This window comes from Theobroma umbraticum, unplaced genomic scaffold, assembly GCF_002168275.2.
Source record: "Theobroma umbraticum cultivar Fairchild unplaced genomic scaffold, ASM216827v3 scaffold_4.1, whole genome shotgun sequence".
Lineage (NCBI taxonomy): Eukaryota > Viridiplantae > Streptophyta > Magnoliopsida > Malvales > Malvaceae > Theobroma > Theobroma umbraticum.
In genome coordinates this window covers 2,227,920-2,253,172 of record NW_018397258.1, presented here as the reverse complement: position 1 = coordinate 2,253,172, position 25,253 = coordinate 2,227,920, and the positions used below count along the sequence as shown (strand labels likewise).

The 25,253-nt window shown below is 36.8% G+C and overlaps 5 protein-coding genes across 8 annotated transcripts; 1 reads left to right on the top strand and 4 right to left on the bottom strand.

The window, feature by feature from the left end:
* Nucleotides 1-353: 353 nt before the first annotated feature.
* LOC110413948 (uncharacterized) lies at nt 354-3,031 on the bottom strand. The gene is made up of 6 exons (XM_021424981.1): nt 2,498-3,031; nt 1,759-2,315; nt 1,457-1,649; nt 1,238-1,302; nt 895-1,105; nt 354-791 (listed from the first exon to the last, which is right to left on the bottom strand). The coding sequence occupies exons 1-6, from the start codon at nt 2,741-2,743 to the stop codon at nt 429-431; spliced, it is 1,635 nt and encodes a 544-aa protein (XP_021280656.1). The 5' UTR covers nt 2,744-3,031; the 3' UTR covers nt 354-428.
* A 1,434-nt stretch (nt 3,032-4,465) lies between these two features.
* On the bottom strand, nt 4,466-8,898 carry LOC110414389 (denosine deaminases acting on tRNA). Of its 3 annotated transcripts, none has more exons than XM_089783088.1 (11): nt 8,397-8,898; nt 8,181-8,306; nt 7,722-7,909; nt 7,542-7,589; nt 7,143-7,256; nt 6,658-6,827; nt 6,501-6,577; nt 6,296-6,415; nt 6,133-6,220; nt 5,473-5,586; nt 4,466-5,358 (listed from the first exon to the last, which is right to left on the bottom strand). In XM_089783088.1, exons 1-11 carry the CDS (start codon nt 8,654-8,656, stop codon nt 5,317-5,319), a joined length of 1,347 nt encoding a protein of 448 aa, XP_089639214.1. In that variant the 5' UTR covers nt 8,657-8,898; the 3' UTR covers nt 4,466-5,316. The 3 variants fall into 3 exon arrangements, with proteins under 3 accessions (XP_089639214.1, XP_089639215.1, XP_021281217.2); XM_089783089.1 differs by having other exon boundaries at nt 8,181-8,301; XM_021425542.2 differs by having other exon boundaries at nt 8,181-8,301; nt 8,455-8,895.
* A 1,367-nt stretch (nt 8,899-10,265) lies between these two features.
* On the top strand, nt 10,266-13,860 carry LOC110414357 (uncharacterized protein At3g61260-like). Of its 2 annotated transcripts, XM_021425490.2 has the most exons (6): nt 10,266-10,532; nt 10,669-10,710; nt 12,636-12,686; nt 12,843-12,930; nt 13,116-13,197; nt 13,431-13,860. In XM_021425490.2, the coding sequence occupies exons 1-6, from the start codon at nt 10,370-10,372 to the stop codon at nt 13,623-13,625; spliced, it is 621 nt and encodes a 206-aa protein (XP_021281165.1). In that variant the 5' UTR covers nt 10,266-10,369; the 3' UTR covers nt 13,626-13,860. The 2 variants fall into 2 exon arrangements, with proteins under 2 accessions (XP_021281165.1, XP_021281166.1); XM_021425491.2 differs by lacking the exon at nt 10,669-10,710 and having other exon boundaries at nt 10,267-10,532.
* A 425-nt stretch (nt 13,861-14,285) lies between these two features.
* On the bottom strand, nt 14,286-17,354 carry MYB17 (myb domain protein 17). The gene is made up of 3 exons (XM_021424951.1): nt 16,394-17,354; nt 15,506-15,635; nt 14,286-15,359 (listed from the first exon to the last, which is right to left on the bottom strand). The coding sequence occupies exons 1-3, from the start codon at nt 16,524-16,526 to the stop codon at nt 14,660-14,662; spliced, it is 963 nt and encodes a 320-aa protein (XP_021280626.1). The 5' UTR covers nt 16,527-17,354; the 3' UTR covers nt 14,286-14,659.
* Nucleotides 17,355-18,792: 1,438 nt separating this feature from the next.
* Nucleotides 18,793-24,687, bottom strand: LOC110413859 (DEAD-box ATP-dependent RNA helicase 8). The gene is made up of 10 exons (XM_021424854.2): nt 23,925-24,687; nt 23,410-23,470; nt 22,433-22,667; nt 21,658-21,896; nt 20,614-20,865; nt 20,349-20,529; nt 19,767-19,855; nt 19,600-19,673; nt 19,326-19,447; nt 18,793-19,171 (listed from the first exon to the last, which is right to left on the bottom strand). The coding sequence occupies exons 1-9, from the start codon at nt 24,209-24,211 to the stop codon at nt 19,369-19,371; spliced, it is 1,497 nt and encodes a 498-aa protein (XP_021280529.1). The 5' UTR covers nt 24,212-24,687; the 3' UTR covers nt 18,793-19,171; nt 19,326-19,368.
* Nucleotides 24,688-25,253: the final 566 nt, after the last annotated feature.

Sequence of the window (25,253 nt, the reverse complement as noted above, 5' to 3'; positions counted from 1 at the left end):
ATAAAAATTACAGTTAAATATTAGATGGTGTATGTCATATTAAATGTTTTTAGAAGAACAATAATATGAACGTTACACATTTTATCAAATTTTTTTTGAAAAAAAGAAATAATGTTGTGATATGTAAGTGATGTTCATATAACATATAAGTAAAATTTTGTAATCTAATTTTTTTTTAATATACGAAAAAGAAATTGTTATTGTAAAAAAATGAAAAAGAAATTGTTATTGTAAAAAAATGAAAAAGAAATTGTTATTAATAGATAATGTTATCACAAATGTTTGAATTCTTGATTAACGAAAACATGTAAAAAAAAAAAAAAACTCTAAGACATTGAATTTTGTATGGATTATTTAGTAAGGATAAATAAATTTGTCTACAGAGGATGTTTGCTTGTTACAAGCAAGAAAAGGTACAAGTTTTGGCTTTATTGCTTTTTATCTATACTACGCCAATATTCGTTTTCCCACATCTCCACTTGCCTCGTTGAATTAGCTTTTCTTTCAAGGAATTCTCGCAGCTCTTGGGGTTCATAAGGTGGAGGCATTGCACATGGAATTGTATCACTAGGAGACATCACCATGGATTCTACCATGAAGTTTTTCCATGTGCCACTTGCAGGACATGCCATTGTTTCCGAACAGTGCTCGACAGCGCCCAGAGGAATTTCGGGTTTAAATTTCAAGAGCTTGGCGTATCCACTTAATAGATGAAACATGTACTCATATACATTATTCATCTTTAGATCCTCTTGTATGAAGTTGCCGGCAGCCTCTCCAATGGCCTGTGCCTGGTGGATTAACAGATCAGAAAGTCACATTTCCAGGGGCTTTGATTAAGAAGAGGGAGGAAGAAAAATGCCATGAAGTTGCAAAGTCGAGTATGGTAAAAACCTTGTCAGGGTGAAGGTTACCCCATTCCACTGCAAACTTGAGAGATGTGCACTTGCTGTTTTCTCTAATGGGCCAGTAGTGCTGCAATGGCACCATGCCTCTGATGAAGAAATCATAGAAACGAGACCTTATGTACAAGGTCATCGAATCACATGCCAGAATATACTTTTCACTCACGGACCAGGCCCATCCTTCTGTGTATATCTTATATCTGTAGTATACAATAACCAATCTTATACTAACTAGGATTAAACGTAATTAAGTGCAGCATCAAAACATGAAATGGGATAGCTTAAAAGAAGATGGCTATGCTGTGAAACTACTGCAACTACTTGATGACTACCTGTGGGTGCACTGGTCCTCTAGATTTGATTGTTTGTAGCCATGTTTAGATTCTTTGGCCCAATCCTAAAATAAACATATTTAAAAACTTTTAACAGATCATCTTGTATTGCCATTTGCACGATTGGAAACGCAGAAATCCTAAAAAATGAATGTCTCCAATCAATTAAGGCCACAAAAATGATTGAACTCACGTAAATGAAGAAATGGCAAAGTTTACCTGAATGTAAAGGAGGGTATTCCAGTTATCTTTGTCGGTAACATTGCACTTCATGAGGTCCTTCCTGGTTGGAGCCACGGTGGGGTTTCCTCTCCAATAAGCATAAGGCACCCTGTCCTTCCATTCCGTCTTCTGGTTACCTTTCTTTATCTCCTCCAAAACATTTCTCCAAGGCCTTATATTGGTCTCAGCCCTGAGATAACAAAAGGACAGCCCATTGTCAGTAATACAAAGACTGGCATGATTCTATTAAAAACATTGGGCATTTTATCATTGTTGGCCCACTTTCAGCATTCCATTACCAGCCCCAGAAGGACCAATCTGGGAAAACAATGTCCAGGCTCAATTCATCCGCACAATACCGAAACAATGGCGGTGGGCGAGCATTTGGACCCTGAAAATCCTTGGACCGAACAACAGGGCGATCATCACAATCAAACATAAGCTCCAGGTCTGGCAATCTTCCAGGGTACTTCCTTAGAAGCTGCAATATGCCCCACAAGGTGAACAAATCTCTGGTCTGTATTGACTTCCTATATTTCTCTATGTACGCCCTCCCCTTCACAATCACCAGCCTGAAATGTGCCGTCCTGCGTGCCCGCTCGATCATGTCCCTGCTGATTCCTGTCTCCTTCCAGGGCCGCAAATCTTCGTGGATCCATCGGAAGAATGATGGGCATGTAATTTTTGAAGAAGGGCCGGGATTGGTTGGATTGTGTGTGGTTGGATAGTCCCTTGGACACGTTTGTGTCCGGTTTCCCGTGGAGCATTTGAGTGGGAACTCCGGCTTGTTTCTTGCGTTTGTGGAATTGGAACCGAGAATTAAATTTTGACGAGAAGAAACACCTGAAAAGATGGACTAAACAGAAAAGAGAAAAACAACTAGACTTAGTAGGCGGAATCATTCGTATTTCTTTAGGCAAGAGGCAGTATACGCCGTGGTGCTTTGCATGGGTTAGTTGGGTTTTAGAACACCACGATTTACATAAGCATATCTAAATATTGGTGGACAGATCCTTACAAGGATTCTGCGTAACTTACAGCATCAATCCAACCAACGCAAACTAGCACACCAATAATGAAGAGGAACACGGCGATCACGGTAGAAGTTGCAGCCTTCCTCTTCACGGGCCGCCAAGGCGTTCCTGTAAAAGGTTTTTGTAGCACTGACAAAACACAGAAGCTGCTCTGATGATTCTCATTACTCCTTTTCATTCTTCCAGACATCGAAGCCTTCTCATCACTCAGTTCTTCTTTAACGTAGTACTTCTTCTTTATACCTAACATAGCAAAGTTCAGAGACACTCGAGCATGCCCCAAGCTAGAACCAGGACATCCTTTGTTAGCTCTACGATTGAACCTTCAGTATGTCTGCTTTCCTTCTCTCCAGGGCCCTCATCTCAGCTCTATGTATGGGTAGTCCAATGTGCGAAAAAAGAATAAAAAAAGGACTCTTTTTATGCTTAACAGTGCTATCTATAAGGTCAAAATGAAGCTTTTATGACTAAAACTTTGATTAATATAGCCTCGGGGTAAACTATTGCCCACGCATCCCCGGTTTCTTTTGGGCCAAATTCAATTTCCATGACGTCTATATTCAATACTCCATAGCCCTGGCAAAATTAGATTATATCCTTTATGCCCACATTTGGTATGTAGTACTAGCATATAAATATGCTGACCTTTTTAATCATCCTTCCGAGGGAAGTCTTGAACGTTCTTATTACGAAGGGAAACGTCCTTCTTACGAATTAAAAGAGAAAGGCATTAAAGGCAAAACAGACAGGGACAGGAAAAATGAGAGACGAGGAGACTTGCATGGAAGGAAAACAAGTAGAAGAGTCGGTGCGTACAAACATGTGCGAACCCCGGTGTCTTAACCTTTTCTGAATATTTATTGCAAGTTAAAAAAATTAAGGTGATGGGATAGGTAGGGAGAAAAAGGGGTAACGTATTTGGTTAGTAGTATTTTTCGCACCCTTAATCCGTAATTTGCTCCCTAAAAGCGTACGAAAAGCTTCATACAGAAGACAGGAGGAGCTCTCTCGATTATCGATTCTTTGTAGTTCTTTTATATGATATTAAATATATATATATAAATTGATTTCCAAATGAAGATAAGATAAATGGACTATAATAATAGAGAGTTTCCTTAAGCAAAGGATCTCTCCAGTCAGATTAACAGTTCAAATCACATGAGAGCTTAAGCTAATTCATCGGGTAGTAATTCGATGGTATCTTTCTAGCACCAAACCCACTAGTCAGCCTCCAAGAGTCTTCTTTCAAAGCACAGTGCTCTTTGGGATTGCAATGTTCATATCTTTGGGTGAAATGCTTTACCCCTTGATTTCTATCGAGCGTCACTTAAAGTCAAAATTCGACTAACATTGAGTTCTGTTACTTCATGTAAAAAATCACTAATCGTTTCTAAAGTTTCATTCCGTTGCCAATAATTTTGGTCAATGGCCCATAAATCTATCGATGCAATCACAAGCAAGCAAAAGATGGTGAGAAGCTCGAAAAGAACGAAAAAACCTGGTCAATCCATTCTCCATGCCACTAATTTCTCTTTTGTTTTTTCTTCGTGCCTGTTACCTAACAAAGTTGACTTCGTTTTCAGGTACCCAGATCTACCTGACACTAGATGTTCATAGAAGTTCCATATTTACAACATTAATTTGGTCTTGGTCGAAATGAAACAACGGTTAACGTAAGACTGAAGAGGAAGCACTTGGCTGTTTGGAAGGTCACAACCCACATAGACTTTGAGGTTCACCAGGTAAGGCCATGTCATCATTCATAGGGTTGACAATGTCAGCAACCCACCAAACTAAACTACTGCAAGAGCGTGGATGAGAGTCGAATGCACTATCGGACTTGCTATCAAAGAAAAGAAAGTCCTAAAAAACAGGCAGGGAGCCCTGGATTCTTACCATGACTAGCCAAATCTAGTCCAAATTCATAAATTTGACAAGTAAAATTTTTCATGTGGAGTACTAGACACGCTAATTGTCTAGCAAATTCCTTGAATTCTAAATTTGAATATAAACGTATCCCACATCTCGTGAAATAGCCCATTAGTTTTGCACAAATAAACTTTTGCTAGGCTCCCAAGAAACACAATAACACGAAATTTTCTTTCTACCAATTTTGTGAGGCCCCCTGCTCGTCTTTAGCGCATAACAGGCGCCACTGATAACATATCTGACAGTAGGTGAAGAATCAATGGGCTTGTGTTATCCTTCGTTTTTCCTCCTCGTCCCGGTTGACAGACAACATTTCTAGCAGCTTGACTACCGCTGAAAAACAGGAGTTTAGCCGTTGCCTTCACTCACATCAATGCAAAATTCCGCACTCCATGACTTTGGATCATTCATGTTTAGACAAATTTTCACAAGAACCACAACAAAACTTTGCCACTTCAAGTAGCAAGTCTCCATACATACAGGAGTTGCCAGGTTGTTAGAATCCTTTGGCAGCGTAGAGGGATGGAGCTCAGCTCCTTTCCATTTCATGGGCTAGCACACAACTACATCCGTGCATTTTATGATAAGCAATTCCTATTTCCAATACATGAAGAAGCCTTTCCCCAAAAGACTGAGCGCAGAGCACATTTCCCTATGCACCTGGACACTGTTTACTTCATCCAGAACTGGACGAGAAAAATAAAAATTCAATAAGGGATATTGCTAAAAATTTGCCCTCAATAGCAAGCGGTGAGCAACATATAAAAGGGCTCCCAAGTTTCAGTCTATATGACAATTTGGCCAATAATCTGGATCAAATTAAGGTCAACCCAAACTCTATGGACTCAGCATCAGGCATGTTATAGCATCAGCATGAACCAACCAACCAATGGATCACCCTTGAAGACCACATGAGTTGTAGGAGGGATGATTGCCCTATTGACAAAGGCAATTAAGGTCAATAACAGAAGCAACTTGTCTTACTTCAAACAAAAGGACAACTCATCCACATATCTGAAAGACAAACATATACAGTTGTGTGTCGCATACCTCGTTACTGATAATTGAGAAATTCTCCAAGTTTAAAGGTTTCAATAGCCAACTGTGAAAGGGACGTCTCCCCTTAAAAAGTTTTGAAGCTGAGTTATATTCCCCAGCCCTGTCCTGCAGATAATTTACTATATCAATTAGCAAAGATGGTAACCATTAATCCCAGCCACCAATACACTCATTTATAATTCCAATGTCAGGATAGATTAAGAAGTATGATTTCTATAGAATAGTCTTAAGTCAATAGTAAGATTGTTTAACAATAATTTCAAATCAAACTTTTATCACCCTTCATCAATACTTGAACCTGCATCAATAATACTAATCAGTAGCTTGATATTACAACTCATAATCAAAGCCATATAAGAGTTCACTAGAAAACAGCAGAAGCAAATTATGTGCAAAATGCTATCGTTGCACATCTTCCACATTCCTTTTTTTTTTTTTTTTTGAAAATTCTTCCACATTCCTTATTAATAAATGAAACTTGGCACAATAGGTATTCATGCAACCAAGTTAGACTCTTAGTTATAAGTTGGCTCAAAAAGCAAGCTTCTCACATGTAACACTAATTTCATATTTGCAAACCACATCAAACAGTATTAGTTCAAGAACGAAATCGAATCAAATTAGTCAACAAGTACTATCCAGAATTATTACCTTGAGTTCTCGATAAGAAACCTCATTGGATGAACATTTGATTTGGCATTCCCCCCTCAGTGATAAAAAAATTTCCAACAATCGCTTTCTGAGGGGACATTTTTTCTATAAGAACAGGATAAGGACAATAAGTTTTGGTTCCAAGAGCACAGTTGTAGCTTACTTGCACAAAGATGATTCAGTAGATGCATAAACTGCCCCTTTAGCAGATGTGCCTTGCTTTCTTCCAGTGGTTCCAAGAGTGACTTCATGCAAACCAGACTTATTCCAACATATAGAGTACCTGAAAATTAATATGTAAATCATACAAAAAGAAAAGGATAAAACAATAGCTACATCTATAACTGGGTACATTCAATGGGAGTTACCCGCAAGTTAAGGTGGCTTCAGCAGTCTCAGAATGTTGAAACTCCTTTGCCGGTACTGGGGCTGCATAAAATATTGGCTGCTCACAGCATTGAAAAAGTTATTGTCAAAATCCTCCTGTTTTTATATAGGATTTAAGATACTATAAACTTCACAAACCTTGTTAATTTCAAAAGGTTTTATAAGCTCATTTGAAAATGGTACAATTCGATCATATAAGGATCTTTTCAATCGTTCCTCCAAGCAAAAATCCTCAGAACTACAAGGGGATTTTCCAACAGTAATGGAACAGAGGAAAATAGGTCGAAGAAAGTAGGAAAGCAGAGCCCCTAGGATAAGATGTAAAGAAACTTTGTAATCAAACAAATGCAACACCAGTGCAAAGTAGTTCACTATGATATCAGGAACGCCAAAAGGCCAGTCAAATCATTAATGAAAATATGCTGCACATTTATGCATGTTTCTGAATTGATGATAGTTGAAAGAAGATTGTGGCATGTAAATGATAGTAATAGACTATGCATATAATAGTCAAAGATAGTGTGCTTTTGCAGTGGATGAACTACGGCAACTTGATCAATTGGTGTTCAGTATCTAGGTCAGGGGTGCATTGTCCTGCAATTACTAGATAGCAAATGATGAACCTTGAACTCCAACAACATTCCAACGGGCTATCTTGTCAGAGCAGCTAACTGACAATGTCATATCACCACGACCTGGCTTCCTCTGAACCAAGCCAACAAGTTGTGAGCCATCTCCTGAAAATACATTTTCTAATAAGTCCCATCTCTATGAAACATGATAACTGCCTTTTCAACAAGTATATTGATTATCAATGGAAAAGAAAATGACGATACACCTAATCAAAGGCACAAGTGTCATACATATTATCATTAAGAACTATCCCTTCAAAAATCACTCCAACGATGCACAAGGCAATTTCTCAACAATGTATACCATTTTCAAATTATTTCTCAAACAAAAGAGCTAACATTTTCCACTATTTCTGCTTGAAGCATTGGAAAGCTCAAAGATGGACTGACCATGTTCATCAATTGAAGATGGTGCCAAACTAAGCGAAGCATCTCCACCTATCAGACATGATCAAGAGATAATAAGTCAAAATGGAAGCCCTTAAGATGAAAGCTTATAACTTTTTTATGCAATCGAAATCTAAGATGACCAACATTAGAAAATAAATAAAAGACATCACCCAGAATTACATGGCAACTGAGATATGTACAGATGTAATTTCCACCCTGCTCGGAGTTTATATTTTATTTCACCAGAACCATCTAAATCCAATTCAAGAACTGAGTTTTCCAGGCCACCAGCTTGCAAGTGTCTGGTTTCATTTTGTCCTTGCTTATTTAAATTGTCATTAATAAGTTGAATCTCTGCATAGAAGAACCTGGTTTGATTACAAAGGAAAACAAAACAGGCAAGTTTTAGACTAACTACAAGTAAATCCAACAGCAAAAATTTTCCTTCTATTATAGAAATGTTCCAAATTCCTAATGTGGTTTTCTTTGGAAAATATGGCAGTTAATTGAAAAGTGATTACTGATAAGACAAGTACCACTTAAATTCACATAATTTACTATTTCCTACTTAGGGTAAGAAAAAAATTTTAACAAGAAAACTGAAGCATCAAAAATAGAAGGAGAAAATGAAAAAGGAACCTTAACAAAGCTCTGCGAGCAATAATTTCGGCATGGGAGTCATTGACAATGTCACCACGATGGCTCAAACGAGAACGCCCTATACATTTCGTTCCTGTCCCTAATGCGACCACTACCAAATCTGAACTAAAAAAAAATCAGAATTTCCTAAGTTAATTACATGACTGCGTTTCAGCATCATCAGCAACGTTACTTTAATTTTGAATGTTCGATTACCAGAATTGATCAATATATGGGGTTTTGAGAGGGTAACAGAATTGACGAAGAGATTGACCTTGAGAGGGAGAGGAGAGGAGAAAAGCGGCCAATACGGTGACTTCGCGTCCCTGAGGCTTTCCCTTCTTTGGCAGCGACTGATAGAGCGCAAACACTTTCTCTGCAACTCTCTCCCCCCACTCCTTCTCTTTCTCTGGAAAATATGAAGAACAAGAAGGAGAAGAAGAAGAAGAAGAGTCAACTCCCGACTGAGCATCCATAGCAACTTAACTGAAGGAACTAGGAAGAGGGAATATAGGTGGGAAAATCTGGCCCGAATCCAGTAACCCGACTCCACCTGTCCAAAATCAAAATTAATCTACATTATAACTTAATCATCCGAAAATTAACTTCACCCGAATTGAATCTGAAATCACTCGAATAAAGTTAATTCAAGCCCGAAATAATTTAAAAATTAAGTAATTAATATTCGACATAAAATAACTTTTGAATCCTAAATAATTTGATACAAGTGATCACTCGAATTTGAATTAATTTAAAAAACTAATTTAAGCTATTTAAGCAATGCACAATCTAAAGTAAAAATAATTAAAATATGTATTGCAAGCAGGAATTTTCTTATTGGATTTGGGCTGAAGGTTTGGCAAATTGGGCTTCACTTACTGTCCCGTTGATTGGGCTCATCTAGCCAGACCCATCTCAAAAGTAGAATTCTTTTATTAATTTGGGCAACACGTGTACCCCCCAAGGAGCATGCTTTCTCAGCGAATCAATTTGTGGAAGGTAAGATTCCAGAGCTGGAGAGCTTGGAACCAAATCTGTCCCACCAAAAAAAGACTTAATCAAGTACTAATATTATTATATTAAACCAATAATACAAGTAATTGATACTCCATTGGCAGAAAAAGCAAAGCAAAGCAAGCAATGATTTATTTAATACAGCATTAAACGCGATTCGTCCGCATTTTTGCCAAAATGGGCAAAGCGCGAGTCACCGCCAGCGCAGGGCAGCAAATCAGTCACATGAAGACATTAATGTAACGGTCCAATTTGTAATGGACCCACGGCTCACATGCCCCGTTGGCCTCCAGCCTAGACTTACTTGTCAATCACATATCGCTTTGCTTTGCTTTTGGGGATTTCCACCTTCTTCCCATCCGCCCATGGCCCTACTCTTCCCCCCCACCCCCCACGTACTTCCAACCTTGCATTTTGGTTTTTACCAGTATCTGTTTGTGAAGACAAAACTTTAATAACAAAACAATCAATAAAAAAGACATAACAATTATTTGTGTAACATTTTATCATATATTTTTAAAAATAATTATATTAAATATCAATAATTTATTTGTGTAATAATAATTCAAGTTCATATAAAATTATTCACATAATTAGTGTGTTAGTATCTTGAAACAAAAAATCTTAGTATTATTTTTCTTGTTTAATAATCTCATTATTGTTTTAATTATTAAATGATATTTTGGACAGGAGAGACACATGGAAAGTGAAATGGCAAGGGAGAGTGGGGATTGATTCGTCGTTGATCGTCAAAGAATTCAATTTGTCAAAGCAATCAAAAAATAAAGGTGGGCCATGGCCTATGAGAACACGATGTTCTGGTCTATATCCACTCTACGTCGTCGTATTTCACTTGCCGACACACGTGGCAGAGTTTAACCGCTTTACCTGTCGGCATGAAAGGTTCCACACCCTACTTCTAATCTACATCTAATCGTCTCCGCAGAAGACATAACAACCGTCGGATCAAAAGAAAATGAAACTGGAAACTCAAACTCAACGGCAATCAATTACCGTTAAATTACACACTTACCGTAGGATATAAAAGTCCAGAGTGGATATAAAGGTGTCTACATCGTTAGAGCAGACGTTGCTAAATATAGATATTCGAGTGTTATCCGTTACCAGCATCAATTTTTGCTTTTCACCCAGCTGTACTTGTAAGCAAGTAAATCATGGCGGAGGAAGTGAAGAAGGTTGAAGCTGAAACGCCCGCGGCTCCACCGCCGGTCGCCGAGGCTCCGCCTCCGAAGGTCGTCTCCGAGGAAAAAACTGCAGTTCCTCCTCCGCCGGCTGAGGAGAAACCGGACGACTCCAAGGCTCTTGCCGTAGTTGAGAGTAAGCTTCGCCACTGCCATCCTATTTGTCTTGTTCTATCTAGCTTCAACATCCAAATCGTTTGAATATTGAAATTTATAAGCTTTTCTTAAGCTGCGTTTGGATATATATATACACACACACGCACTTATAATAGGTGGCAACATCTTCACTGTTTCAGTCCTGGAGAAGAAATCAGGTGAAAATTAACAGTATTAAGTAGACGCTGAATTTATTTGTCATTGTTCTTGGTGATCGATTTTGCTTAATGTGAATTGTTCATTGGTGATGGATTCATCTCCTTTTGTTTTCTTCGGTGAATTCTTTCTTTAATGTTGTATGGTTGGTAAACTTGTCTTTCAAATTTATAGATTAATTTTACCACCTGTACATAAGCTAAAGAAATCCATTTTTGTTCATATAATCGAAACGTGGATTTCAAATTTCCATCCTTTTTATTCGTTAAACTTCACATTCAATTCAGTCTCCAATAAGCTCGTACTAGTTTTAACTGATCTTTGGAAAACAGAGTGCAAAACTATGTATTCAAGATTTTCTTCTTAAGAAATTCTACCTTTAGTTGCTTTTCTATTGGTCTGTGGTTTTTAGAAATATAATACGATTTAATCCAAAAGGTGGGAAACAATCAAAGATTAGTGAATTTCTTTTCCAGATTTTGATGTGTGTGAGGTTTTCTTTGTCTTCCTTTTTTCTAACCCCTTATTCCGTTAGGCTCACTAAACAGTCATTTGATCGCTTTGTTGTACTGTTTCAAGTCTGATTGATAAAGTTTTTACTTTCTAATTAATTCTCCTTCAAAAATGGCAACTGGGTTCCTAAAAAAAGTATAATTTTTCTAAAAGTAGCATCTTGCTTTTGAGACTAGGCTTTTTCATGGGATGCTTAATTAGCCAGACCATTCATTTACTTTTCTCAGACCATCATAAATTCATAATCCATTACAGTTATGCGTGGGATGCTTTTTTTTGTCACTATACTCGTTTTATCTATAGTTATTAATCATAATTGAATAGACATCTTCACTCTCATCAGACGTTATATTGCATAGAACACCCAATTCTACCAGAATATGGTTAGGGTGGCAGGGTTTAGGTTTCTGGAAACAGGTGTTCCACAATTATTATCATGGCATCTAATAATGCTTATGGGGGCCCTTGTTTCATTATTTTTAAAGTAGAAAGGAAGATTAAAGTTGGATAATTATGCTTTGCTTAAAGTTGCTTTGAAAACACGACTTGTGCTGTTACACCTTGTCTTATTTACATGCTTTTTAGAGGGAAAAAGAAGCTTCAATTCTAGTATTATATTCTTTCTGCATTGATAGAAGTTCCTGGATTCCTCAATTTGGTGACAGCTTTAGAGCATGTTTTACCATGATCAAGAACATCGAGTACTAAATTTTTTTCACTCTAGCTTTTGTCAAAGTACTTGGAGAGTGAGCTCTGATTTAACTGGATGATGTACCCAGTTAAAAGCTATTTTCAAGATTGCAATCAAAATTCGATCTCATCATGGCATAAATGTTTTTTTTTTTTTTGAACTTTACCCTTTAAATTTGTTGCTGTAGTAAATTAGACATGCTTCTGTACTGAAGACCATTCTTGGTCAGCATCCATCAATGGAAACACTGTTTCCTGCTTTTATTAATCATTAGGATTTTGTTTATTGGGCTTCTTTTTTTCTTACTTAAGTGCTTCATAAGCAAATAGGCCATGCTTTTTTCAATGTATTATGTATTATAATGTTCATCAAAAAGCTTGCTGTCCCAAGGACGGGATAAAATCTATCTGTAACTTGTTTTGTGCCAACATTTAAGAGCAATGTAGTCAACTTTGATGTAACCCTCCCTTGAGACAATGCTTTACCTTGTAATTCATAATATCAAACCTATACATCACTAGTTCAACAAAAAAATTCATTCTAATGAAATTGGGTAAATTTCTTTTCCTTGTTTTCATTCATAAAAATGGATATATGCTAAGTAAATAGAATTTCTTTCCCAAAAGCCAGGGAACAACGTTAACTTTTTCTTAAGCTAATTGTCATCATTGGTCATCGCCCATCGCTCTTCTGGTGATTCTAACATTGTCTGTATTTTGACAGAGGCACCAGAGCCTGTGCCGAAGAAAATTTCAGGAGGATCACATGATAGGGGTAAGTGTTCACAGTACTTCTTTGATCGTTCTATTATCATATGCAACTTGTTAATTTTATGGCTTTATTTAGTTTCATGTATTATGGAAGGAGGGTGTTTGATATCATCAGTTCTGCAGAATGTAGTGATTTAATTCCTCGTCTTCTGTTTTCCAGATATTGCTCTAGCAGAGGTTGAAAAGGAAAAAAGGTTATCATTCATCAGGGCATGGGAAGATAGTGAAAAGACCAAAGCAGAGAATAAGTAAGGCTTTCTCCAAAAATCCTCTTTCATTTCCACTATATCCTTATCTTGCATAAATTGGAATATCAATTGGTGTATGAGTTTCCAAATTGTAACTATTCAAGTTTTCTTTATAGTTTTGCTAATCTTCTATGACGAGTTTAATTGCTAAATATTCTTTCAAATTTACTGAAACTGGTGAGCAGGGCCCAGAAAAAGCTTTCTTCTATTGTAGCATGGGAGAACAGCAAGAAGGCAGCTCTGGAAGCAAAACTGAGAAAAATTGAGGTAACTGGCCTCTACTGCATATCTTTCATTTACACTTTTAATGTTAGGATGAATGGTTTGAATGCCTCTTGGCTTCTCCAAACAATCAGTAAAATTGAAATGTCACTTCACATTATGTTGCTATATAACAATTGGGAAATTAGAGTCTAAAGTTTCAGGTCGGGCAGCTTTGGATATACTTGGGAAATCATTTACTCTCTGGGTTTACTTCTAACATGTGCAACTATTTCTAGGAACAATTGGAAAAGAAGAAAGCAGAATATGCAGAGAACGTGAAAAACAAGGTAGCTTTACTTCACAAGGAAGCAGAAGAAAAGAGGGCAATGGTTGAAGCCAAACGTGGAGAAGAAGTCCTCAAGGCAGAGGAGATGGCTGCAAAATACCGTGCAACTGGACAAACTCCGAAAAAGCTCCTTGGTTGTTTCTGAAGTTAGACCCTTCCGGTCTGGTAGTGGAGCAGATGTGATTCATTGTTTTCGTTGCATGCTTTTGTTGCTTGTAACTCCCAGTTTTCATCTGTATATTTCTTGTCTGTTTCAGTGTTGTTTTGTGTCTAAACAGAGTGGGAACATCACACACATATGATATATCTACTATTGAATGTGTTCATACAGAAATATAAAATTTTGTTTCTTTGGAAACAAGTTTGATGGTTTTTTCTTATCTGAGTTATGGAATTGATCAAAGCATTTACCTTTCTTTGAGGATTGGAGAATGTTCTTGCTGGAGGGAATTTTACAAAAAGTTTCATCCCTTCATGGTTAACGATTTTGTTTTTCTTTTCGTTCATCTTCTCATGTCAAGCATTTTAGAAAAAGTAAGTAAATGTTTCAATTTTACATTGGACAAGTAAAGAAATCTTGGAACGCTTACAAGTATGTACGTTGCATATGTCATCGAGTTAACTTTTTGAAAAGAAAAATAATGATAAATGAACTTAACTTAGACTCGATTTAAGTTAGATACTTCCAAAAAGTATGCAAGATAATTGATGTTGAGGACAATCAAGATGTAGACATAAGTGTGATGCTGCACATCTCATCATATTAACTTTTTTGTCTCTATTACAAATGTAAAGTGTCTTTCGGGAGTAAAAAGAAAAAATTGGAGAAGAAACAAAGGGCAATTGGTTTGGTGTCTGAACTTGTATGTATGTGTTGGTGGAAATCAACATTGTCAACCCAATTCACAGGGTAAGAAGATAGGGTCAGAATTGTGAAACAAATATTTAGAATTTGCAAACCCCCAATTAAAAGTACCAAATGCCATAAGGAGTTCATATCTACTATATATAATAAACAAACTGGGTTTCCATGGTGGCATCAGCTCCGCTAACCAGCTAATTGCCTAGCATACAAAAAAGTTAGGCCAATTGGCAATAACCTTAGCACACAACTGGCTTTTTGGCACTTAGAAATCCCAGATCAAAATTCAAGCAATAAGGGCATCATTATTATACAAATCATGCCTTCAGATAACCTTCTGAGGGGGAGATAAAAGACGTGTCAGTCAGCATTGCTGCAGATGTGGCATAAGCATCAACATTTTCCAAGAAGCTCATGTCATTGTTAATGGGGAAGTCCAACAGCAATTGTAGTGCAGTGTCTGATGAATCTTCCGACTCGTTTGAACATGATGAATCGGATGCATCGACTGGGTCCTCAGTGCAAGACTTGAAGCTCTTGCACGCTGTATCCTCAATTTGATTGCTTGCTGGGGTAGAGGACCCTGCTATATTGGGGCAAATATCAATGGTAACAGCTGAAACTGATCCACATTTTGTCGATGAAGATGCCTGAGATATGGGGCTTTGACAAGCAGTTTTGTCTTCTCTATTCAACTTCCTGAAGGATTCTCCAACTTCAGAATTCCATAAGCGTAGAAAATAATCAGAGTCAGGTTTCCCCAATGGTGGTGAACTGAAGAGCAATGACTCCCTTGAAAGGCGAGCCTCGGCTTCAAGTCTAGCACTCTCCCATTGAGCCATATGGCGAGTGGCAGGAGACGTAGGTGCTGCTGTAGTTGGACCGCAAGGGGTAAATGGCTCGTGAGTCTGCGGATCAAGACCCATGCAAACTAGGCGTTTCTTCAGGTGAGTGTTCCATAGGTTCTTGATCTCATTATCCGTTCTTCCTGGCAGTTGAGAAGCAATGGCAGCCCACCTGTGAAAATCACGAAGATGAAAAAGAAGGAAACTTTTCATCCTTGCGCGTTTGGTACTAACAATTCTGTTAATTTCCTCGAAAATCATTCTGACATGAAAAGGTAATTCCAACTTTAAACAAAGCTAAGAAGCATAGCAAAACACCTGTTTCCAAGAATGCCATGAAGCTGAATGACAAGCTTCTCTTCCTCCAGAGTGAAGGGACCGCGTTTTATGTCTGGCCTAAGATAATTCGTCCACCGAAGCCTGCAACTCTTGCCGCACCGAAGAAGACCTATCAATGAAGAAACCTATTTGGATAAAAAGCTGAATTTCATATAGTAGTATACATATATTTTAAGATTCATCCGAGTTCCTAAGGGAAAAAACTGTAATGATTTGTGCGTCATAAACACCATGAATTAAACATAAAGCAAGAAAGAAGTGGCAGAACATATGGAGAAATTACTGGTTCTAGTTGGGGTGAAAAGGCTTCTTCTGATAAACAATTTTTCTTACTGCAACAACTTTTCATCCTTTCACTTTTTCTACCAAACCACTGCCTTAAACTCTAATAAATTTGTTTGTGTGTCCCGCCACAAGAAAAAGGAAACATTTAAGAAACAGGAAGAAGGTAACAAGTATATACTCATGAGGGTAGTTCTTGGTTAGATTTCATCAAGGCAAGCAATGTTGGTCAAAAACAAATAGATCAGACCAGAAACAAAATTTCGGATGGTGAAGGATGACAGTAACAGATCTAGAGTAAACCATTAATGTAAGTAGGATATTAACTTGAAAGCCAAGTCTTATGATAATCCCACCATAATACATTGGCATGGGAAATCCAAATGTCGGATCAGTCCCTTCAGTCCAAAAACAATTAATGGGTGTCCTCACAGCACTTTGGAAGTGTTTGCTTTAGAGGACACAGAAACTTCCAAAATGCTTAAAGAAAGTGTATACTTGAATAAAACTATAAAAAGTACATGAGAGCAACAGAAAAAAATAATCAGAAAAGGGTTTTCTTGGACTGAAGTCTGGCGACCAAACCTGCAAGCTTAGGAAGAGAACGCCAGCTCCCATGGCCATGTTTCTTGATGTAATTTACAAGGATCTCATCTTCTTCAGGAGCCCATGGCCCTTTCTTCAAACCCTTCCTGTCACAACATGGTGTCCTCCCCATCTTTTCTCCTTACCAGTGTTTTTCCAAACGACAAACACACTAATTGAAAAAGATCAACAAAAAACCCTTCAAATTTTGAGAAGAAGGAACTTACTGAGTTCCCTCTAAACCTCTACAAAGAAAGAAAGAGAGACAGGAAAAGAAAGTGTGTTTTTGAGTGACAAGTGCTGTGCAGCAAACCAGACAGTTTCACATAAAAACTTCAAAAGGGGTACAACAAGAGAGAGAGAGGGAGAGAGATGCTTTAAATGCAAGTTTGATCTTATCTAGGCAAATCGAAAGTGATTATCCAATAAATAAATATCATAAAGTGGGTGCACGAAAGAACGATCAGCGAGTTTCAAGCTGGCTTCTACTGCTTTTCAATTAATATGGGGTATATAAACCAGTGTCTGTATTTATGTTTGACAATCACAACATTGAAGAAACTTGAAAGCTGAAAATCATCATTGAGAGAAAAAACAAAGACTTGTATAAAAAGTGAAGAGAGTTAATGAAGGGTTCCTTTTCTTGAGGGTTTGAGATGCACAAAACTGGTAAGAAATTAAAAGAAAAAGAAAAACCAAAGACGAAGAGAGAGAGAGTGCAATGAAGATGAAAGGGAAAGCATTAATAATAAATTCTCACAGAGAGAGGACATAGAAAAATTTATGGGGAAAGAGGGGAGTAATGGCAATGAAAAGGACATGCATGGGATGTACACACCATGGAATAACTCTCACCCATACTTTGTTTTTGTCTGTTAAGTCAAAAAATGAAAGAAAAAAGAAATCCAAGAAACTAACACTGTTCGTTGGGACAGAGAGGCCAATAGGGTTAGCCGGAGTTTTCAAAACGAAGCGAGGGAGGAGACTGGGGGAGTAGAGTGTTGGGCGGGGACAGACCAATAACTCACGTGGTGACACGTGATGGAACATGGCCCTGCGTTAGTGAATAAGGGTCCATTTTCTTTTCAGCTCTTTTTTTTCCTTTTTAAAATAAAAAAGAAAGTGGGTTTTGTTTGTTTCCTGTTATATTTTTTAAAAAAAAAAAAACAAAGAGTGAAATAAATGTCAAGGTAGGGGGGAATGGCCGAGTGCCAATGGCAAGTCTTTTCAGGTTTTCAGTACAATAAATGCGCTGAATACCAAGTCAAAAGAAAAAACCAACTGAAAAACAGCAAAGCCAAAGAGAAGAGGGCGTGTGGTGTGGCGCTGAGGTTCATCTTCCGATTCAATCAGATTCACTCTTTGATCATGAAGCGTCAGGACCCACAGTTGTTGTTTCATGTGTAATTCCGGATTCATAATTACTTGTGCACATGTAGTATTACCCTGTGTTTATTAGCATCTCGAGTGTATACATTTTTTTCCATCATTTTAATTTCTTCTTTTGTTGCATTTTCTATTACTAGTATTATCCAAATGTTCATAATTTAATATTAAAATCTTAATGAATTGCTAGTTCTAAAACTGTGGCAAAAAACCCGGGTGCCTTTGAAATAATTACCTCATAGCATAAAGCGAGCCTAGCAGCAGCCTTTTCACGTTTGCATCTGTTCGTGCTCAAATGATCAAATCTTGCGTTTGAAAATATTAACTTCTTGCATTTTTCACCTAAAGACCCAACCTGTGGTACGTACAGGATAGGTGAAAGGAAGGTTTCTTGTGGAAATTGCTCGCATTTATGATGTCGGCAACTATTAAGAACGCACCTCGAATTTGTGTTTTGAATCGGTTTGAGAAAGAGCCCCAAGGATCCGTTTTCTTCTATGGCCGTCCAATAAATGAGACAATCTGACATTCCAAGCCGGGGATTACTTGTTCCATGAAAATTGACCAAAATGCTGGCTTACCATTCCAATCCATGCTCTATTTGACAGCTGAAACCAAATAGATTTGCTTCAATCACCTTTAGTCCTTTCCCACATTTACCATAAAAATTGAAACATTCATCTCCATTTCCTCGTCAAGATATTGGATTTTACCATCAGTCCAAGCCTCTAGAAGGCCGCTAGTCCACGCTCTCGAATATAAACATAAGGTTGAGTTGCTTAGAGAGTAATTGGTGGGTGGAACATTATGATAAACTAAAATACCAAAAAAAAAAAAAAAGAGGTGCATTAAAACCAAATACATCCAAATTGCCTGCCAAATTCTGATCAGCAATGGTAGGGATTTCAACATGATTCTGCATACTTCACTACCACCAAGTGGCATATTCCGTCACCTATGGAGTTACAGAAGTAATGAGGTCTTTTAAGAAAATTGAAAATGCAAATGCGATGTACCAAACAAAAGCCAACATAGGACTCCCATCCGATGCTTTTATTTATTGAAAATAACAAAGATGAGCATATGCACCAACAGAAACAAGACATAAATTTCTTGTACAAGGTACAACCTTAAAAACAATTCCACCATCATCAGACTAAAAGTGGGCAGTACCATACCATATGTTAACTAAATCAAAAGCAGGACTCATCTAAACTCTCTCCTACTATCCTGTTAATGTTTCAGGACTATGAAATTTGAGAAACCAATCGAAGCATTCAAGGCTTACACACATACAGCACCAACTAAAAGTGTTCCACCAACACCAACTACTTTTTAGAATGCGCACCCATGTGCAAGGGCAAACACCTTGAATGACCAGCTTCATTAACCCTAACAAACATGCAAATAATAGCACATCATCAATTATTGCAACATATAAATAGCAAGAGATGAAATAATAGAACATTGCAAACATAAGAAAAAAATAACAAAAAAATCACTTCATACATGTATCGTAAAACGGGACATCAATATAGTTGCTCACCATTGTTACCACCTTAGACTAAACAGGAAACATCCACCATAAATCACCGGCAGTAAATAGCCTGATCAATATGAGGAGGAATTTGCTTAATTTCAGTCCCAAGTTCTTGTTCAATCCTATACCTGTCAGAGAAGACCATATAACACTTCAATGAATCAGAAGAACCTCAATGTAAATATATTATAAGTCATTTTAAAGAATCAGAAGAACCTCAAATGTATATATACATGCTATAGTGTCAAAATAGGTAGAGATATTGTGACATATAACATACAAGTTAAAGCGGTCCTCATAAGTGATCAAATTCACAGCTAAACCAAGATGGCCAAACCTTCCTGATCGACCAACCTGCCCGTTAAGTGGATATCCATGATAAGTACAAAAAATAAAAAGATAACAATGTTGCAACTTGCAAGTGAGATAATATCATAACCAACATACCCTGTGAAGATATGTTTCTGAGTTCTTGGGAAAGTCAAAGTTAATAACAACATTCACAGCTTGGATATCTATTCCCCTTGTAAAAAGATCTGCAGCAAGCATAGGTACATCGTTAGGAGATCATTCTACACATAAGAATCATAGAATGCTTAAAAAGAATAAAGCTGTTTTCGGCACTGGCATAGGGAATTAATTTTAATGAAACGAAAAAATGAAGTATGTTGATTGAAAGAAATGACATGCCCCCCTAAAGACTGAAAAATAAAAAATCAAATCAAAGCTTCAATACTATAGCTCAACAAGTACCATATATATTGACAATATAATATAGCTCAAATTGTAGAGTACATTGAACAAGATAAGAAGTGGCGGGTTTAGATAGTAGGTATTAGAGAAATCGGCTATGGTGTCTAGCAAAACAAAGAAGATGAAAATGAAAATGAAAAATAAAACGCCTAAAACAAAAAGACAGCAAAAGAAAGTCCAAGAAACCATATAGGCTGTACACCACTGGTTTATTTGTTAAGTAATCAAATAGCACAATAGTTCATATCCCAAAAACACACAGCATGGCATACATACCAGTACAAACAAGGTTCCTGCATGCACCATTGCGGAAATCATGAAATACTCTGTTACGATGATCCTGAAGCATCTTAGCATGGATATAAAAGCAAGAGTAGCCAAGTTCTGTAATTTTCTTGGCCAACAGTTCCACACGATTAACTGAGTTGCAGAAAATGATTGATTGGTTTATTTGGAGCTGGAGACAAAAAAAAACATCACACCTCATTCAAAGAAAGAGGAACAGAGAGAAAACTAGATAAAAGTTGATATAAGATCAAACCTTAGAGAAAAGAGTATTTAGGCAGTGGACTTTCTGTCTTTCTTCCACAAAGGCATAATATTGTGTAATACCTTTCAGAGTAAGCTCATCCATTAGATTAATAACATAAGGTTTATGTAGGTATCTGTCTTTAAAGTCCTTAACAGTAACAGGAAATGTGGCAGAAAACATCAAAATTTGACGATATGCTGGAAGAAAACGTATCAGCTGCTCTACAGAAGGTTGGAACTCTGGAGACAAAAGCTTATCTGCCTGAAAGAAACCAAAACACAAAACATCAGATTTTGCAGATCTGAAGTTAAAATCAAGCAGACAACAGCAAGTGTCTTGCCTCCTTTTTGCAGAAACCTTTTAAGAATTATTATGCCAATGATTCACTCACTCTTCGGAATTCTAGCTCCAAAACTAACATTCATACAAAAGATCAAAGGGTAATATAAGAACAGAAGATAATAGTGCTCAGTCTTAAGTTATGGACATTTTACAGAACAAGAGATATAGGGATTCAAGGTACGTAATGAAGTGAGTATGCAAAATGAAAACTTGACGACATAACCAACTTCAGTAACTTCATATACCATATATCAGTTAAATTTTCCAAAGAAAAAGATAGCATAATGGGATTCAGCCTTAACTTACAAATAAGAATTAAGTATTTCCAATTAGATTTAAATTCTTAAAGCAAAGATCCAATCAATTATGCAGACAACGGCTAAAATCTGGATTCTTGGAGTGAAACCAGTAAACTGTAAAACAGGATAAACAGGATAAATACTTTCTTGCCAGTTCAATCGATGGCAAATAGTTTGCAACTGTATTCTCAGGAGATCAGAACCTAAACCCCCATCCTACCCAACAGAAAAAGACACAAGAAAGTAACCATTATCCATCATAATCACTGTTCACCAAGATAAAAAAAAAACAATTTTCTTCCTCCATGTTTATCCAATATACTTCAACTTCATCAAATTTTCTCATGTTAAACTTACAAAGGACAAAAGATCAAACTGAAAGATAAATACAGAGAAACTACCGAATAATTACCTCATCCATGATAAGCATTGAACAATCTTTCAAAATGCAAACACCCTTTTTGGCAAGGTCTAGAATTCTGCCAGGGGTTCCAACCAGTAAATGGACTGGTTGATACAATCGCATGATATCATCCTTGAGACTGGTACCTCCAGTTGTGACCATGACTTGAATTTGTAAATGCTTCCCAAGCTCCTTACACACTTGTGATGTCTGAAGAGCCAGTTCTCGGGTTGGAACAAGTATAACAACTGAGCCGAAAGACATACATTGAGTAAAAACAAGAAAGCCCACAGATAATATAAGTAAAACCAAAGTCCAGCAGAGGCATTGATAACTTCTTTGTAACAAACTTCACATCATACAATAGAGAAGTCAGATATGGAATTGACTCATCTCAAATTAAGCCAAGAAAGTTTCAAGTAAAGAACTTAATTAGGGCAGGTTTCAGAAAGAGAAGTAAAAGTTTATGCCTGGACTGACACAAAAAGTTGAACCTATTTGCAAGAAGTAAGACATAATGCACTTTTTCAGGAAATGGTGCAGAACTTTGACCTTCACTCATTGATATCCATCCATGCCAATGCCCATAATTCAAATTTCAGTTAACAAAATGCAGCAAATGCCATTCATGCAATCTTTTCCATTATCTAATTGACAAGCAGATCACACAACTAAAATAATAAATAATTGAAATGGCAAAGCTATCCTACTAGCAGTACCCATTACCATTGGACTGGGCCTATATTGCTACACACAGATACAAGTCAATAGATGGAGAGTTAACCTTGAATAACATTGTTATCTTGGTCAATTTTTTCCAAGGCAGGAATGCAAAATGCTGCTGTCTTCCCAGTTCCATTTTTGGCTCTAGCAAGAATATCACTTCCAGTTAAAGCAATAGGAATACTCTCTTCCTGAATGGGAGATGGTCTTTCAAAACCCTTCTCATATATTCCCATAAGAAGTTCACGTTTCAGAAAATAGTCCTCAAATTCATTTCCTTTAGTAGCTGTGACATCCTGGAAACAATTAAATAGGCAGGTCAATACATAAACATGTCATTAAAAGATATGGAAACATCTCCAAATACCCATGGTATCACTATCATGCCCTGTCACAAGATATATGTCATAAAAATAAGATGATGCACTAACAAGGATGAAGTAATGCATGCCTAAAAATAGCACTCAGATATGCAAGTTCAAGCCAGAAGGCCTCAACATCAGAGAACTAGGTATCACTGTTCACATATTAAAAACTTTGAAAACTGTCCATGTATAATTGTATATCATAGGATACCAGGAATTAATAAAGAGTAATTCACCTGCATTACCAGAATTACAAAAGTAAGATCGCAATGTGTCCTCTGGACCATCCATGAACAAATTAAATGGTAAAATTGGGATCATTATAGTATCCTCAAGAGATTTAACAAATTTCCAAAATAGCTACTTTAACTAATCCTTCTAAGTACGAATCAACCATTCTAATCCCTATCTTCTTGCTATTATGTTCTTTAAGCAGAAATGATGATAATTCACGAGAGCACCCGAAGCTACTTTATCAAAGTCCCATCCAAGGCAAGGAGAAGAATTTTTATGCTTCAATATATAAAACCTATGCTGCAATTGCCTTCTTAACATAACTGAAAAAAGCATAGCCTTCAAGAAATGTTTAAAATGATAGTTTTTCTAAACAATACCCTGCACAAGGAAGTAGTACTTCAACACTACATGATCGATATATCGTTAACAAGTATACCTCTGTTTTGTAGCGTGTATCTGGTGGCGGTATCTTTAGCCTTGCCTTCCAATCTTGTGAGCTGAATAATGAAAAGAAAAGGGTAAATGACTGTAAGACAATACACAACAAACCTGATATGTTTGTTAAAAGGAAAGGCAGGGCAAGAAATTCAATTTGTAAAAAATCACATGAAGATTAAGTCTCAAACTATAGCATCTACAAGGAAACTCCGCAACTCATTGTCATAGAAAACGTTGCAATTTACGAAACAAAGAAGTAAAAAGTACGCACGAATGCAGTACATAAACTTCCATTCCCTCATCCAGTCCCTTCTCACTTTTCTCCAAACTTTCCTAACTAACGGTGAGTTCAGGACTAAATCGAACCCTAGCACTAATAATTTTATCATTTTATACGTAAAATACTCTATTGTTCAAGATATATCAAGAGAAATAACACCACGAAATACAAATAAAACTAGATTCGGTCATAAATACAAATAACAACAGCAACATGAAGAAATGAAAGGGAACCTTGAGTCAACGGCTTCAGATTGTACGGTCTTCTCGACCTCATCGACGACACTGGAGTCATTGCCGCCGGGCAACTGGTTTCGCCTGAGCCACTGTTGTTGCTGTTGATGCTGTTGTTGCTGGTGATGTTGTTGCGGTTGGTGATGTTGAAACTGCTGGTGATTCTGTACCAAATTCCTCTGCACGTAGTGCTGTTGCGGCGGCCTCGACTGAAAACTAGGGTTCGCGTTCACTCCGCCGCCCCGGCCAACGCCGATCCCCGGTGGATACCGCCCTCTACTATTCATATCACAACCCTAAACTCCAAAAAAAAAACCCAAGATTCGAAACCCTACAAAAACCGAAATCTGTACACAGCTGCAAAAAAAGAAGGCGAAAAAAATTCAAAGACTAGGGTTTCTCGCAAAAAAGGCAACGCCGTAAATAGTGGCAAAACAGAGGGTCCTCGAAGAAAAGAACGAAAGAAAGAAGCTAGGGTTTGTTAATTCAAAAAAGAAAGAAGGTTAGATCGTAAATTAGGGTTAAAACTGAGGGTGCTTTCGCACGGGTCTGTTGAAGGGAAGAAAAAAAAATGAAATGATTTTTTTTGGTTTGAGGGTTTTTTGATTTTGGTGGCACAGAAGGAAGTTAGAAAGAAGAGTGGAGAAGAGAAACGGGTTGATTCATAGTCGTTTCTGGGCTCAGCGGAGAAAATGGAGCTTCCCCTTTTTCGGTTTCGTCCTTAGGGCGTCCGGATCGCTGATTTTTTTCCCTTTTTTGTAATTTTGATGTATGGCCCGCGCTTTCTTTTTATTTTCTATATTGCCCACAACAACTAACCCACCTTTTTTCTTTTTTTTAATCCTTTTTTGTTATTTTCTGTTTTTTTAATTTTTTTTAAAAAAATTACTTATTTAAAAATTTTATATATTTCACTTAAAAAATTTATATAAAATTTTAATTTATTTAATTAACTTCATGTATTTTTATTTTAAATTAAATAAATTTTTATAAGTAATTATTGATTAATTATTATTAATTAATATATTATTTATTATTTTTATACTCACGTGACATTAATATGGTATTAACAAAAATAATAAAAAATATTACACGACTATATTATAATACTATATCAACATATTATGTTATTATTTATTACAATATATCAAAATATCTCATTATTATTACATGATTAAAAATGATAATTAATGTTTTTACTATCAATAATTAATCAATGTTAATTATAAAGATATATGTGATTTAAAATAAAAATATTAAAATTTTGATTAAATGTAATAAAACTAATAAATTTTTAAATATTTTAAAAAAAAATTAAGTATAACACTG

Coding starts and splice junctions, on each gene's coding strand:
- MYB17 (XM_021424951.1), bottom strand. CDS start 16,526: ATGGGGAGGACACCATGTTGTGACAGGAAGGGTTTGAAGAAAGGGCCA. Junction 15,636..16,393: donor TTCTCTTCCTAAGCTTGCAG/GTTTGGTCGCCA, acceptor CTTCATTGATAG/GTCTTCTTCGGTGCGGCAAG. Junction 15,360..15,505: donor CATGGCATTCTTGGAAACAG/GTGTTTTGCTAT, acceptor TGATTTTCACAG/GTGGGCTGCCATTGCTTCTC.
- LOC110413859 (XM_021424854.2), bottom strand. CDS start 24,211: ATGAATAGTAGAGGGCGGTATCCACCGGGGATCGGCGTTGGCCGGGGC. Junction 19,856..20,348: donor CAGGAACCTTGTTTGTACTG/GTATGTATGCCA, acceptor TGCTTGCTGCAG/ATCTTTTTACAAGGGGAATA. Junction 19,448..19,599: donor TATGAGGACCGCTTTAACTT/GTATGTTATATG, acceptor CTTCTCTGACAG/GTATAGGATTGAACAAGAAC.
- LOC110413948 (XM_021424981.1), bottom strand. CDS start 2,743: ATGTTAGGTATAAAGAAGAAGTACTACGTTAAAGAAGAACTGAGTGAT. Junction 1,650..1,758: donor GATTGGTCCTTCTGGGGCTG/GTAATGGAATGC, acceptor TTGTTATCTCAG/GGCTGAGACCAATATAAGGC. Junction 1,303..1,456: donor ATACCCTCCTTTACATTCAG/GTAAACTTTGCC, acceptor TGTTTATTTTAG/GATTGGGCCAAAGAATCTAA.
- LOC110414357 (XM_021425490.2), top strand. CDS start 10,370: ATGGCGGAGGAAGTGAAGAAGGTTGAAGCTGAAACGCCCGCGGCTCCA. Junction 10,533..10,668: donor GGCTCTTGCCGTAGTTGAGA/GTAAGCTTCGCC, acceptor CACTTATAATAG/GTGGCAACATCTTCACTGTT. Junction 10,711..12,635: donor AGTCCTGGAGAAGAAATCAG/GTGAAAATTAAC, acceptor GTATTTTGACAG/AGGCACCAGAGCCTGTGCCG.
- LOC110414389 (XM_089783088.1), bottom strand. CDS start 8,656: ATGGATGCTCAGTCGGGAGTTGACTCTTCTTCTTCTTCTTCTCCTTCT. Junction 8,307..8,396: donor CCATATATTGATCAATTCTG/GTAATCGAACAT, acceptor ATTTTTTTTTAG/TTCAGATTTGGTAGTGGTCG. Junction 5,587..6,132: donor TTTCTTATCGAGAACTCAAG/GTAATAATTCTG, acceptor AATTATCTGCAG/GACAGGGCTGGGGAATATAA.